Source organism: Aulonocara sp. 'chitande type north' Nkhata Bay, linkage group LG9 (assembly GCF_057382095.1).
Source record: "Aulonocara sp. 'chitande type north' Nkhata Bay isolate Kocher_YH1m ecotype deep benthic linkage group LG9, A_spYH_male_GT1.1, whole genome shotgun sequence".
Classification (NCBI taxonomy): Eukaryota; Metazoa; Chordata; class Actinopteri; order Cichliformes; family Cichlidae; genus Aulonocara; species Aulonocara sp. 'chitande type north' Nkhata Bay.
The window spans coordinates 8,377,139-8,393,462 of record NC_141352.1 but is presented as its reverse complement, the minus strand read 5'-3'; the positions used below and the strand labels follow the sequence as shown (position 1 = coordinate 8,393,462).

At 41.3% G+C, this 16,324-nt stretch overlaps 1 protein-coding gene across 1 annotated transcript in view; it reads left to right on the top strand.

Annotated features, from left to right (window-relative positions):
* Positions 1 to 2,420: 2,420 nt before the first annotated feature.
* The window catches only part of LOC147321558 (NACHT, LRR and PYD domains-containing protein 1-like), a 29,398-nt gene continuing 15,494 nt past the window's right edge, over positions 2,421 to 16,324 (top strand). The window contains exons 1-8 of the mRNA XM_086305521.1: positions 2,421 to 2,551; positions 4,803 to 4,979; positions 5,155 to 5,331; positions 7,010 to 7,189; positions 8,127 to 8,303; positions 10,454 to 10,630; positions 10,886 to 11,059; positions 12,128 to 12,165. Coding sequence (XP_086161647.1) covers positions 4,909 to 4,979; positions 5,155 to 5,331; positions 7,010 to 7,189; positions 8,127 to 8,303; positions 10,454 to 10,630; positions 10,886 to 11,059; positions 12,128 to 12,165 — 994 coding nt within the window. The 5' untranslated portion in view covers positions 2,421 to 2,551; positions 4,803 to 4,908. The remainder of the gene's footprint in view (positions 2,552 to 4,802; positions 4,980 to 5,154; positions 5,332 to 7,009; positions 7,190 to 8,126; positions 8,304 to 10,453; positions 10,631 to 10,885; positions 11,060 to 12,127; positions 12,166 to 16,324) is intronic.

Sequence of the window (16,324 nt, the reverse complement as noted above, 5' to 3'; positions counted from 1 at the left end):
CCAAACATATGTTTTTCCTTTTGGCTCCAAGTAGAACTTAAAGATATGAAAAGAGATTAACTAACCACTGACACAAGTTGAAATGTTTGACGGGACAGTTTTTAAGCCTCCAAAGGTTTATGTTGTGCTCCATCAGTTAGTGAAGATGAAGTCAGGATGTGAATGAGGCTTTTGACAATCTAATGATAGCAGATAAAGGCAGGCTGCTTAGACTGCGCATCTGTATAAATATATATTTAGAGACATGGCTCAAATAGAATGTAAAAAAGATGAATGCAAAAGCTAATAAAGGTACAGTTAGGAGCTCTTTCTCAGATGACTGTGTTTGAGTTGTGAAATTGTGCATATATTGCATGAAGAAATATTTGATGAGTAAGAAATATGAAAGTTTAAACAGCACCGCAAACATATACAGTGGGGCAAAAAAGTATTTAGTCAGCCACCGATTGTGCAAGTTCCCCCACCTAAAATGATGACAGAGGTCAGTAATTTGCACCAGAGGTACACTTCAACTGTGAGAGACAGAATGTGAAAAAAAAATCCATGAATTCACATGGTAGGATTTGTAAAGAATTTATTGGTAAATCAGGGTGGAAAATAAGTATTTGGTCACCTCAAACAAGGAAAATCTCTGGCTCTCACAGACCTGTAACGTCTTCTGTAAGAAGCTTTTCTGTCCCCCACTCGTTACCTGTATGAATGGCACCTGTTTGAACTCATCATCTGTATAAAAGACACCTGTCCACAGCCTCAAACAGTCAGACTCCAAACTCCGCCATGGCCAAGACCAAAGAGCTCTCGAAGGACACCAGGAAAAGTATTGTAGACCTGCACCAGACTGGGAAGAGTGAATCTACAATAGGCAAGCAGCTTGGTGTGAAAAAATCAACTGTGGGAGCAATCATCAGAAAATGGAAGACATACAAGACCACTGATAATCTCCCTCGATCTGGGGCTCCACGCAAGATCTCATCCCGTGGGGTCAAAATGATCATGAGAACGGTGAGCAAAGATCCCAGAACCACACGGGGGGACCTGGTGAATGACCTGCACAGAGCTGGGACCAAAGTAACAAAGGTCACCATCAGTAACACACTACAACGGCAGGGAATCAAATCCCGCAGTGCCAGACGTGTTCCGCTGCTGAAGCCAGTGCATGTCCAGGCCCGTCTGAAGTTTGCCAGAGAGCACATGGATGATACAGCAGAGGATTGGGAGAATGTCATGTGGTCAGATGAAACCAAAGTAGAACTTTTTGGTATAAACTCAACTCGTCGTGTTTGGAGGAAGAAGAATACTGAGTTGCATCCCAAGAACACCATACCTACTGTGAAGCATGGGGGTGGAAACATCATGCTATGGGGCTGTTTTTCTGCCAAGGGGACAGGACGACTGATCCGTGTTAAGGACAGAATGAATGGGGCCATGTATCGTGAGATTTTGAGCCAAAACCTCCTTCCATCAGTGAGAACTTTGAAGATGAAACGAGGCTGGGTCTTCCAACATGACAATGATCCAAAACACACCGCCCGGGCAACAAAGGAGTGGCTCCGTAAGAAGCATTTGAAAGTCCTGGAGTGGCCTAGCCAGTCTCCAGACCTCAACCCCATAGAAAATCTGTGGCGGGAGTTGAAAGTCCGTGTTGCTCGGCGACAGCCCCAAAACATCACTGCTCTCGAGAAGATCTGCATGGAGGAATGGGCCAAAATACCAGCCACTGTGTGTGCAAACCTGGTAAAGACCTATAGTAAACGTTTGACCTCTGTTATTGCCAACAAAGGTTATGTTACAAAGTATTGAGTTGTATTTTTCTTATTGACCAAATACTTATTTGCCACCCTGATTTACGAATAAATTCTTTACAAATCCTACCATGTGAATTCATGGATTTTTTTTTCACATTCTGTCTCTCACAGTTGACGTGTACCTCTGGTGCAAATTACTGACCTCTGTCATCATTTTAAGTGGGGGAACTTGCACAATCGGTGGCTGACTAAATACTTTTTTGCCCCACTGTATATATGTTGTGTTACTGCTGCTCATTTAAAACTGACAAGATGTACAAGTCATTTACAAAGCCAGCAGGCTCTGACTACAAAGATTTGAGAAAGTCAAGTATTAAATCAAATATGACTGAAAGTACTCATTGAGATGTTCAAATGTATTGTAAATGTATTGTATCTATAACTAGTGAGTCCTGGCAGTCTGACCTACCTGCTGTTTGTGTCTAAGAAGGAGACAAGTGGAATGGTGATTGGTAATAGCAGAATGATTTACGATGCGTGCATTGTTTGTTGGAAATAATAAGAACATTTGATAAGAACATATAAGAATGAATCACAAATTATTTTGTCTATATGTTTTGTTCTTTATTCAGATTGAAGGACTGCTGGTTGTCAGTTAACAGCTGTGAGTCTCTGCTGTCTGCTCTGGATTCCAGTCCTTCCCATCTGAGAGAACTTGACCTGAGTAAAAACCATCTGCATGATTTACATGTGAAACAACTGTGTGGTTTTCTGGAGAGTCCACACTGTAGACTGGAGACTCTGAGGTTAATCACCATGTTTAACTTTTTGTGCTAGGATGAATATAATGTGAAAGCTGTGGTCACACTAAATTCAAAATCCACCCTGGGGATCTTCATGTTAAAGTCCATTCTCTTCTTTAGTTGTTTAGTTCATTCACTGAAGCAAAAACCTAAAATAATTGTTCTCAACTTATGACCCAACTTAGCCTGCTATGGCTCCTGAACTTTATTAATTCAGAGAGGGCTCCCTGATTAACTGTATACTGTTCTTTCAGTTCTAAGTGCATAACAGGTTTGACATTAACCACTGAATTATTCATTGTATAGTTCATATAATTATGATTGACAGAAAACTATTTTGAATAGTTAAAGATTTTGATTATTTTCAGCAAAGAAAATACGAAAAATGCCATTGGCTTAAGCTTCAGTTTGAAAATATGTTATGTTGGTATCTTAATTGAACAGTAAACTCCATATCTTTGGCTTTGGAGAGATGGCCATGCAAAACAGCACATTTAAGGCAAGAGGACAGACAAAAAACACCTGTTCTGTGAATTCAGCTATCAAGGTTAAGTCACAGAGTATTTCTCCTAGCTTATTTCTTCCACTGAGGAAGCTATCAGTCTGAGCACTGCAACATGCTTTAAACAGAGAGGTTGGAGCTTATATAACATAAGACACTGACATAATTTTTTTAATTCGGTTTGGATTTATTTAGCATCATGAGATATGTAAAACAACAAAACAGAATCCTCTTTATCATCTACAATACAAAGCTGTTCTGACATGAAATAGTAAATATATTATAAATATACAATAAATATAAAACAGCGGGGAAGAGGAACAGTGATGAAGGGCAAAAAACAAAAACCAACAAAAGAAGACAAAAAATACATATATCAATCACCTGGATCACCTGTTGAGAAAGAAAAAAGAGAAAACAACCAAAAAAGACAGAACAATACAATAAAGAACGTTATTGCAATGATCTATGTGAATATAACAGTAAATACTAAATGTTAAACATTGTTGTGCAACACGTAAGATCGACAGAACACAGTGTGCTTTGAGGTAGCAGCCAAAAAGGGTGTAGTTTGTGTCTGTGAGCAACCGTGTGTAACCTGTGAGCATGAGCGCCCTTGTATTTAAAAGGTTCCTTCATGTAACGATCTCTTAGAGGGTGTGTGTGTGTGTGGGGGGGGGCATAGCCCCGTCCTCCAGGGCATGAAGCAGGTATGGAGGAGATCCAGGCTCCAGACATCCAGAGGCCCTCAGAGCACAAGAGAACAAGGAAGACCAATGGAGGGGCAACCTTGCCACTCTCCCGGAAAGAGCTGAGGAGAGCCCCAGATGAGGGGTTACTCAGCATCCCCGGAGCAGAAGCCAGGGGGGGTTGCAGTGACGCGCCCGTGAGCTTCGCCGGCAGCCAGCTGTGCCTGAGTGACCAAGCTCCAGGCAGAGAGGCTGAGGGCACCCCACCTCCGAAGGGGCCCGAGCGAGCCCCAGGTTCCAGGCCCTGATAAGTAGCCACCAGGAGTGAGCTGGTGCGTACCCGGACACCCATCCCTGGACACAAAGAACCACCAATGCACTCATGTCTGAGACCCTGTACACACAATCACACTCCCCAAGCGTACTCTATACCCCAGGTCTAGGTACCCTTGCCCCTGGAGGGGGAAACTGCACCCAGACCCAGGTAGTGTTACCGTCTTCCCTGGGGTGGAGAAAAGAAGACCGCCCCGACTCCGCAGCAGCAGGGAGGCCCCACATTTCAGACCCCAATCGGACGTCCAACTCCTCCTCCCAGCCCCCCTGCCCCAACAGGCAACAGAGAATGTGGGTGTGTGAAGACTCCAAAGGAAGCTAACAAACTCTTAAATTATTATTAGACTCATTATTAGACTCAGTTGTCTTCTCTCAAACTGTAACATATCACAGAAACTGAAGAATTAACATTATTTAATTTAAGAACCCCTCCTTTGTCTGTATAACAGCTTAGTCCAGCTGTTATACAGCTGCACTGTCATTCTTCCATGCTCAGCCCACTTTCCTGTCTGCTTTTCACACCTCCCTATCAGTAAAGGCAGAAATGCAGAAAAATCTCAGACAGTTTTTTTTCCCTGTATAATGTTATTAAAATTAAAAACATGTTGTCTGAGAGTTTGAGTGCTTCTGACAGAATCGTCTTGGTTTTATTTATTTATTTATTTATTTTACTAAACCTCTTCTTACACAGAAAAATGTTCTGCATAATGAATTGTTTGTTTTTATTCAGACTGGGAGGCTGCCGTTTGTCAGAGAGCAACTGTACCTCTCTAGTGTCAGCGCTGAAATCCAACCCCTCACATCTAAGAGAACTAGACCTGAGCTCTAATGACAACATGCAGGATTCAGGAGTAAAGCAGCTGTGTGGTTTTCTGGAGAATCCACACTGTCGACTGGAGACTCTGAGGTTGGACATCATGTTTTAGTTGTGCTGAGATGAATATGATGCGAAAATTTGCACTAAATTGGAGATGCAATTTAGAATGATCAATTCATAATTATGTCTGAACATATTACAAAACACTGAATAAGTTCAAACAACGGTTTTGGTTACATTGTTTTTTGTTTCCAATTGTATTCAGATTGGAACGCTGCAGTTTGTCAGAGATCAGCTGTGCTGCTCTTGTCTCAACTCCTATATCCACACCCTCCCATCTGAAACATCTGGACCTGAGTGAAAACAGGAACCTGCAGGATTCAGGTGTGGAGCTGCTGTGTGGTTTTCTGGAGAGTCCACACAGTATACTGGAGACTCTGAGGTCAGACACAGTGTTTTAGTTTTGTGCCAAGATGAATATGATGTGAAAATTGTGCTGACACTAAACTAAAATGATAGGGCTGATATTATACTGATCCATACTGAGCATCTGGAGCATATGGTGTATGGACGATCTGATATCCTCGTGTTGGCGTTGTTCCCTCGTCATCAATACAACAATAATGTTGTTCCAGGTTCAACATTACAAGTGACCAATCACCTTCTCCTGACATCATCTGCGACCTCGAAAAAAACAAACACCTTCAAAAAATCTACTTCACTTGCGAGAAGAGAAACCGCCTCTGTAAGGACAATATGTATAATGCTTACCGTTTATTAAAGAAAAGTATCCTGAAATTCAAAGAAATCAAGTTCCTGTATCGGCGGACAGAAGCGGTTGTGAATTAGATTTTTTTAAGGTGGTATTTTTCAAAGGCACAAAAGGGGGACGTCACAACAATGTGATTGGTCACTTGCAATGTTGAACCTGGAACAACATTTATTATGATGATGTGGGAACAACACCGACACGAGGATATCAGATCATCCTATGGGGACATAGTTGTTAGGTTTTGTATTGTTGATTGTCATTTATGCTTAGAAATATCTGCTCATATATGCTTAGAGTTTTATAATTAGTTGTAGATTGGTAGAGGTTTGATCCTTGATAGTCTGCAAACTTTGTGCGCATTAGAGAGCACTCTGGGAGCATGGGAGAGGTCGTACCTTCTCTTATTGTTTTATGGTAGGATAAACGTGGCTATATCTGTTTTAGGCTAAGTGCCTTTTGTTTAGATGAACCGCTGGACTTCCAGACCAGCAGGTTTAGGGAAGTCATTTATGGGGTCACACTCTGACCCCACCCACACACACACACACACACACACACACACACACACACACTTACACAATGCACAGACAAGGTACTCTTTGTATGTAGACGTCATATGTTAATGAAGCTATGTATATTCATGTATCCTCAATAAAAGAGCAGTGTTACGGGGGAGCGGACGAGAGCAACTGGGGTCAAGCAAAGGAACGGCGTTTGTCCGGTTCTCTCCCGTGCATGAGAAACATGAAGAACTTTGCCTACTTCGTGTCTTGCTTGCTGTGTAATTATATTGTCTTCAACGTTCCAGCGAATAGGTTCAAGCTACAAACCTATCAATAGTCTTCTATTATTTATTGCAGCAGAACAATGTTGAGATTTGAAAAGTTAAAACAATGATACTCTTGATAACTTGTGGCTCACAGTGTGTATCCAGCCTGCCAAAGGGTTCTAACTTGCCTGCTGACCGTTCCCATCTCAGAGAGAGTTGACATTGATTGATTGTGCATTGTTTTTACTCACAGTTAGCATAAGACATTGCAGCATAACTCTTCATAAAATGTACTTTGTGACAAAGCCAGACTTCAGGAACATGAGGGTAAATAAGTAGGATGGTAACCTTCCATAAAAATCTTCTATGGATAATACTTGGTAAATATCCAGAAAACTTCACTTAACATTTAAATCTATCGGACATTTAAATAAAACCAAAAATCATGTTTAACAAGAAAACATTCCGTATTACAACAGCTGTTTGGGGTTTCTGCTCTCTAATCTTCTGCATCAAGGTTATCAAAGACTGAACGATTTCAAGAACTTTAACTAATAATATATATTTTTCTTTTTTCAGATTAAAGAACTGCAGGTTGTCAAAGATCAGCTGTTCTTATCTGGTCTCAGCTCTTGCTAAGTCCAACTCCTCCCATCTGAGAGAGCTTGATGTGAGCCACAACAACACACTATTGGATTCAGGAGTGAAGCAGCTGTGTGGTTTTCTAGGGAGTCCACACTGTAGACTGGAAACTCTGAGGTCAGTCACCATGTTTTAGCTGTGCTGAGACAAATATGTGAAAGCTGTGCTGACATTAAACTGCAGACATGTGGCTGACGTTATACTGAATCACAGTAAGAATCACAGCATGTGTAATAATTGCACATTTTCATTACCTTTATGCTTCTAAAAGGCATGCTGGGTAGCTACAGCTGTGAGAGGCGCAATTGCCACAGAACTCTCAAGAAAGGAAACATGGAAAGGAGGGTCAAGAAAAGAGGCCGGAACTAAGCTCAACTGCAACAGAGGAACCGTCCTCTAGACATTTTTTGTTTTTAAACCTCATATTCTCAGATAGGATTGTATTGGAATATTCCTGAGAATTACAAAGAAACTGAAAGTCTGGTACAAAATAGAAAACTTCCAAAAATTCCTGAACTGAAGTCAGGGCTTTAAAAAAATGCCTAATTTTACTTAGTTTAAAATTAGTTTTACTAATTTATTACTGATAGTTATTTATTTTACTCGATAAAAAATGCAACGCTCCCATACCCACCCGTCTGACAACGAGCCAGCTATAACAACAGCTGGCTATAAGCTAATGCTGTGCCAGACAATGCTCAACTTCAGTGTTCTAAAAACACACACCCACCAATAAACAGTTTGATTGCATTCTCACATCATATGAGTGTTTATTTGCTAATTCTCTTGTCCAAAATGTTTCATTCTGTAAATTCTCTTCCAAATTCAACCAGAAGGTTGGAAACTTGGAGATTTATAATACAACCAGTTTCTAAAGATGTAACAAGTGGTGGAGCTGCAGACTTTTTTGGTTTGACTGTTTCAACCTGCATCCTTTTGGTTTGAGTTGTTTGAAGTTTCTGTTTTCTGAATTTTTACATTTTGTAACGTCTTCAGCCCCGAAAAGATCCCAAAGCTTTGTCTGATAAACGTACCTATTTTATTCTTTATCCAGACTGGGGAACTGTGGTTTGTCAGAAATCAGCTGTGATTATCTGGCCTCAACTCTAAAGTCCAGACCCTCTCATCTAAGAGAACTTGACCTAAGTGGCAATAAAAATCTGCAGGATTCTGGAGTAGAGCAGCTGTGTGGTTTTCTGGAGAGCCCACACTGTCGCCTGGAGACTTTGAGGTCAGACACAGTTGTGATGCAACATAATATCCAATATTATAAGGGTAAAGCCAAGGATCTTCAGTCACTGTAGCATGTTGATGCTTTAAATCAGATTCAGACAATGCTGTTGACATTGATGTACTTTCTGTACCTTTCTAGCTACAGTTTTAGATAACATCTGTCTCTGTTTGGAGTTCAAAGATGATGAGGACAAGGGGGTGTCCAAATTCATGGGCTGCATCCTCTTGAGGCCGCATTTGTAGGCCGATTACGTCACAGCGACGCGACGAAGGCTGTCCAAATTCTTGGCTCCGACAAATGCAGCCAACAAATGCATCCTCCTTTCCCCCGAATTTAAAGGATGGGTCGGGTGTGTCCTTCGTGGCCCACCATATCCCAGAATTCATAGCGTGGCCCAGCCAAACTCCAGTTTCCAACAATGGCGGCTGCTACTAAGTTTTAAAATTACTCTTATTAATCTTTCTTTTTTTTTTTTTCTTTTTTTTTTCTGCCTGTCCCGTTTGGCTCTTTTGCCATCAGAATTGTTGTCTAAAGGCAAAGAAAGATGCCCAACGGATTTACTTTACCAAACTGACCATCCCAGCCTTGCCGTAATGGTCTATTTGATTCACCTTTTATTGTTTATTTTATTTTCACTTGCTGAATACGGGACAGACTTGACTGGGGGAAAGAAGGGGAGAAAGAAAGAGGGAAAGAGAAACAGCTGAGAAGAGGGACGGGGGAGAAGGGCAAAAGACAAAAACCAACAGAACGGGCAGAGAAAAAAAATGCATATATCAATCACCTGGATCACCTGCTGAGAAAGAAAAAAGAAAGCAAGCAGAAGAGAACAAGAGTAATAGAATAAACAACATCACAATGATATATGGGAATATGACAGTAAAGTCAGGACACTGGAGTTTACTCCAGTGTCCTGTTATATTTTAGATTGCAAGGAGCAGACGGCCGAGTTTATTAAACTCCACCGAGACAGCGGTGACGCAAATCTGAAGGCTGGACTGTCCCATTGCACTGCAGTTTACTTTCAGCCTACCCAACCTTCTGAGGACCCAGCCTTCGCGGTCTACGTGGGCCGGGTCCTCAGGAGGACGCAGCCTATGAATCTGGACACCCCTTAACCTTAGTTACTCTAGGCCAGAATAATAGTCTACAGTGGTCTATTAATGCAAACACAAAAGAATAATAAACTGAGACGTGGGATGAACAAAAGATACCAGAAATGAACCAAAAATGTTTTTGTTCAAGAGGTGTGTCATAACTACTGGACAGACTCACGCGCAGACAGAGTTCTTTGCAAACAAAAGAAGACAATTTATTTACAACAGGGAACACACCCTTTAGCGCTATACTTTGAGTCGGCTCCAGGGAGAGGGGGCAATCCACACACACGCTTCCTCTTCAGCACAGTCACCGCCAGAGCACCTCCACACACACTTACTCACTCCTTTTCAGCCGCACTAGCTCCAAAACTCCACTCATGCAGGGTCCGTAATCTGGTCCAGAAGGGGGATATCTACACACAGAATACAACAGTTAGTTCCACAGGCAAACATACACAAGGCGCTCTTTTGATCAAGCCAAGAGCACGAACTCAGGAGATTCCACATTCCAGCGGCGAGCTACTCTGTGCCACTGCCTTAAATAGCAGCTGGGGAACTCAGCCAGATCAGCAGCAGGTGGTGACAATCACACGGGTGTGTGGGCCAAGAGCGAGAGCCCAGGCAGGAGGAAAAACAACAACAACACCTGTAGCCAGCATGAGCCAGCCAGAGAAACAAGGGGACCGTGACAAGATGTCTGTTCAAGAGATGTCTGTTGTTTCTAGACTCCTGAAATGTGTATGAGCTACAATAAAGCTATGAAATGACACATTGTGCAACAACAATAATAATACTAACATCAAGTTAGTACAACTTATGAAAAAGAAATATTAATGGACAAAAACACTGACTTCATCTACAATAAATTCTTTCAAAAACAATGGTTAAGGATTTGAAATTAATGACTTATTAGTTTTATCTGACAGATATTCATTTGCAGTTGTTTTCATTTAATAACCATTTTTCTGTTCTCCCTCTGAATGATGAAAAACTGAACGATTTCAAGCAGAAACTTTTGAGCTTACAAATGTGTTTTGTTTTATTCAGACTGGAGGACTGCAGCTTGTCTGAACACAGCTGTAGATTTCTGGTGTCAGCTCTGAAGTCCAACCCTTCCTTTCTTAGAGAGCTGGACCTGAGCTCCAACTACAAACTGCAGGATTTAGGAGTGGAGCGTTTGTGTGGTTTTCTGGAGAGTCCACAGTGCAGACTGGAAACTCTGAGGTCAGTCACCATGTTTTCAAGTTTTGTTTTCCACTGACCTGCAGACATAAGACTGATATACTGACCCACACTGTGGTTCTTCATAATGGAGTCTTAATTGTTAAAGTTGGAGATAAAAAGGTTGGCTCTAAAAGGATAAAAACATGTCAATCTGTGGCCACAGGCATGTTTAATAAAAGTAAACAATAAACAATAACTATATGATTTCAAGAATAAGTTTGTACAATAACCTTAAATCTTTTGCTTTTTACTCAGACTGGAGTACTGTGGTCTGTCAGAGATCAGCTGTGAGTATCTGGCTTCAGCACTAAAGTCCAGCCCGTCCTATCTGAGCGAGCTGCGCCTGAGAGGAAACAACCTGCAGGAATCGGATCTGAAGCAGCTGTCTGAGCTTGTGGAGAATCCACAGTGGAGACTGGAGACTCTGGGGTCAGTAGAGGGTCGCAGTTTTTTTTAGTTAAATAACACTAAGCTGAAAGTAGATGTAAAAAATGTTTGACTAAAATAAAAATAAAAAGTTGACTTTAGAAAAAAACTCATTGAGATGATATTGTTTAATACATTACCTGAAATTAAGAAAAACAAGCACAGAAAATGAGTTTAGTTTTTCTCATAGTTGGCTGTGTGGCAGGCAAGCAGAAGTGGTGGACCCAAAATTGCAGGACTCTTAGAGATGGGAATAAACTGAAAACGCAGCTTTATTGCTGGAGGAATGATTCACGAAATAAAACTTACAAAAACAAAATTCTAAACCGAGGTGCTGGAGGACAGGACATTACAAACACACAGCAAGTTGAGGGTACGACACGACACAGAGAAACACAGGGCTTAAATACACAGATGGCAGTAATCAAGGGATGAGAGACAGGAGGGGAACACACCTGGGAGAAATCACAGCTGACAAGACAGGGGAAACGTAAACTGGCACACTCACATACGACACAGACCTTCACAATAAAACAGGAAACTCAGACACATGGAACCAGAAAAGACATTGAACTAAACAGACAGATTCACAAACAGACGTAGTGACACCATAGACAGACAGATACAGACGCAGACTCAGAGGCAGACCGAATAGAACACGTAGAACTCAAACAATAATAATAATAATCATGATAATAAATTGGAAAATGTTAACAATAAACTTAAAGCGCTGGGTCACCGACCCAGGACCATGACAGTTTTAGTCTTTTGTCAGTCTGGTCAGATCTGACAAATCAAGCTTCAAGTCCATATTTTTAAGTTCAGCTGAACCAATTTAAAAAATGTGTTTAATAAATATTCACTATTTTTTGTTGTTGCTGTGTTTAGATAAAGATCCTATAAAATTGTAGAGCAACCCAACAAACCAAAGATCTCCTTTGTGCAGAACTTTCTGACTGAAGAGAAAAAAATAAATTTTTAAATGTAATTTTTAAAAAATTAATAAAGCTGAGCTGAAGCTTCAAGCAAAGATGGATTATTCTACTCAAATTCTTCTGTTTGTATCTGCAGGGTTGACAGGATGATTGAACCTTCCAATGAAAACGCCTGTGAGTACTGACATGATGTCTCCTATTCACCAATATTTTATTAACAGCATCAAATATGTATATGACTGTGTGCTTATTTTAACATAGAAATCCTATAAATAATGTTGTATGGAGGTGTGGAAAATATTTGAAAAATGTATTTCAAACATGCTAAAATGCCACAAGGTCTAAATAAAAAGGCCATAAAACATTTTAACATCTTAAACATCTTAAAATTCAAAATTGCAATTTGATGATGAACAGTGTGACCAGGAGATATTTTATTTTGTATTCTTATGATCACAGTTATAATTAGAAGTATCAATCATTAATCATTTACCATTGTGGAATCTGATGACAGTATAATCTTTGTTTTATATCTATGGTAATCTGAGTAAAGATTAATGTATGCAGGTTATCATCATTGTAATCAAGTCTCAAATGGTATCCACAGCATTGTATTCACCGTCCATAACTGGAGGGTCTAGCAGGACCTTGTTCTAATTCATTTGCAGGCCTACATCAGAACATGCACATAGAGAGTTATGTAAACACGCACGTTCACCCTTATTTACACAGGGAGGTCATGTCAGGACATTCTCTAGTTGGACACACAGGCTCACCGAACTGCACAACATGACATGTCACACACTTGGTTTTCTCTAAAGTATCATCTGATGTTTGTATAAGGAGAACTTTGGACTATGGGGAGACTGTTATCATTTCCAGTAAGGTCTAACTGTGTGATGTCATCATGGGTTACATAAGGACGGGGAGCTGTCCACTCTTTGGAGATCTGTGGCTGTACGCTTGTCTTCCCATGCTTCTGTCTTAGAAGCATGTAATAAAATCACTATGTTTGTCACCTACACGGACTCGGCTGTTTTTCCTTCTTACCCAAACTGAACCAGACGTAACAACTTGGTGCCGAAACTCCGGTTGGGGGGGAAGGGAGCTTGCAGCTATCGTGTGGGTGACAAACAGGGGCGGAGGCCAGCAGCCTATCTGAGTGACGCCAGGCGACATAAGAAAAGGTGAGTGCCACCTGTTGATTTTTATCCAAAGGCGCTATATTGGAAGTTAAAACTAAATTTAATTAAATAATATTCACTCAGTATGGGCTTCTGGCGTTGGTCCATGGTGATCTTGGGGTAATTAGTGTTAAAGGTAGGGAATAGTGAACTGAGTAAATGTATTGCTGTTTATTTTGAGAGTGAACTGTTGAGTTAAGAGGTTATGTGTTTAAGTTAATACGGTTTAAGGTGTGTGGAAACAAATAAATACGGTTTAAGAGGTTTAAATGTGGGTTGACTGGGAATGCCAGCCAGTCAATCGGTAGTGTAGGGCATTTGGTTTTAATTGGGTAGCAAAAACGCGGTTTTGGGCTTCAGATAATTAAACGGGGGGGGCTGAGAGCTCACCGTGAGGCTTTTAAAACAAGTATATTTATTTAGGACTGGAGACGCGGTCTCCTAGGAATGCAGTTCGTCCAGCAGGTGGCACTGACCCCTAATCGCGGACGCGTGGTTAGGTTTTAGCCCGGAGTTGGCCTTCCGCGGGGATTCGGACTCCCGTCAAAAAAGGCTAGACAATCAATGGGTGATTGTCTTTTACTGCATTTTTTGATCGACAGGGTCGCGGACCCGGCCGTGACCTTTTAACGTGGCTGCCTTGTGAGTTTTAAGTATAGCTGAAGGCGTGGGTTTGATACTAGCGCCAGAGGTGGAGCTCCTTTCCAGCTGCGGGAAACGGTTATAAATTAAGTAGAATTCAGTAATGTGACCGTTTTCAAGGCGGCGTACTTGAAACGTTAATTGACCAGCAAGGGCGCGGCCCTGGGCTATAGATGCTTATAAATCAGTCTAAAGTATAGGAACACCGCTAGAGAAATAAACGAGATAAGTGGTTCTGGCATGCGGTGTGTTTATACGGGCCCGTGTGTATATTGTATATAAATTACCCGTGTGTGTGTGTGCATTTAAAAGTGTAAATTGTATAAACTGTCTTGTGTTGTTGAATTTCTTCTGTGTGGATCCAGAGTGTGAAAAAACGATTTGATTTGAGAACTTTGTGTGATTGCTGGGAGATTTTTTAGTTGGGTCGTATTTCTTCTCTACCTGGAAAAGGCAGAGATCTGTGCTTCATTTGATGTTGTGTAAATAAAGCTTTTAAAAGTTGGTTGAGTCTCTCGTATAAGGAGGGAAAACGGTGCATGGTAGATTGTCTGGATTATTTTTCTATGTGAAAACTTTGTAGTTGTTAGGGAAGTGAATGTGAGAGTGAATTTTCGCTGGCTTTGCGTGCTTAAAACTGTTGCAGTGGACGTTTGTGAAGTTTTGTTGTGAAAGGACGATTAGAGTGTGTGTGTGTGTAGGTGTGTCTGTGAGAGAAAGACAAGGTGGGGGCCGAGTGCTGTGTGTGTGTGACTTTCTGCATGACAGAAGAGGAAGGAGAAGTAGGTCAGTTGATTTTCTGTGAAATAATAATAGTCAAGAAAAAGGGAAAACAATAAAGTGTGGAAGTGTGAGTGAGATATTGTCTCTGACTGGGGAAGCAGTGAGAGTAGAGGTCACCTTATTCCCCTGCTGGACACAAGAGAGAACATGATTTGGAGTGTTGTGGAGGAAAATGATTAGTAATAACATCAAGCAGTTTTTGTGTTTGCAGTCAAGAACATATGAAATTTTTACTTGTGGGGTTTAAAGTTAGTAAAGAGTTAAATCAACCCTCCTCAAGAGTTCAATAATTTAGGCAGTTATGTTTATACGAATACTAAATGTATGTTTAGTGTCCTCATACAGGTGTTTTTTCTTAACCTGGAAACCTGAGTACGGAAGCAGAAGACAGGCCAAGCTTTGGCTAAAAATTCACGGCTGGACACCAGAGTTGTCCCCACCCCTCCCGGAAAAAAAGAGAGAATGTAGTTTTAGGCAGGTTTTTCTCGCTGAACTGCTCTGGGTGCTGTGTCCCTGAATCTCACCAGTGTTAACCTCTGGCGGAAGACATGGAGAAAAGGAAAAGATGTTCCTGGTAAATGACTGAAACAAATAAAACCACACACAACCAGAGAAAGGTATGAGAAGTGCGAGGAACAGACACATGTGCGTGTTAGAGAAATGCCTCATTTGAGAAAAAGTTAAATTAACCCATACACTGCATTTCGTTGCCTTGTACCTGTGCATGTGCAATGACAATAAAGTTGAATTCTATTCTATTTTATTCTATATACAGACGCACCCATACATGCAATGACGAAACAGCTTACATACATGTGCACGTACATGCAAGATTAAAGTAGCGACACTTAACATACACCTGTTTTTAAATGATATAGTTTATACACTACTGACAAAAGACTCTCTGGGTTGCAGGACGACAACTTAACGTTAAAAGACAAAGACACTGGTCTGATGATTAAGTGAGGATACGACAAATTTAGTGGTTAAAGTGGGATATGTTTTTGTTGAGTGTTTAAGACAAAGGACTACTGAATGGTAGAAAATTCCTTTTTAGGTTTCTAAACAGGATCTTAAGAATTTTAACACGTACCTGTGTTGTCCTGTCAACTTGGGGGGTTATGAGTTGATTATATGGTGAGAAAAAAACAAAAAAAAGGGGGGAAGGGAGATCTCGTTGTTTCTCCCCTCTCGGGATAACACAGCCAACACAGCACAGCCAACACAACATCATTTTCCTGTTCGCCTGTTTTGTTTTGTTTTTGTTTTTTCTGAAAGCCGAAGCTGACCTGGACTCCTACCCTCCCCTCTACCATCGTTGCCCTCTCCGCGACCATCTTTGACCCTTTGACCCCTGAAGGCCACACCAGCTGGACTCATAACAACAACTTGAGGATGTCAACAGTGCTGCAGAAAACAATCTCATGCAGCGGAGATGGAGAACGCTAAACCTTCAGCTGACAAAGCTGTGACGAGACGCGCATTAAGCCCGGAGGAAAAGGGAGGGTGAGCAAAAGAATGCTGACCTCTGAGAAGAGCCGAACAGCAGAGCTGCAGAAAGCCGTGGAGCAAAGTAAGGACAACATAAACAGACTCCAATCTGACGTGGAAGGAAAAGACTCTGAGGTTTTTGCCTTCAGTAAGAGCTCAAGGCATCGGAGCAGAAATTGAGCATGGCTCCGGAGGAGCTGGCTGCTAATTGAACTCATCAGTCAGACTTGGAG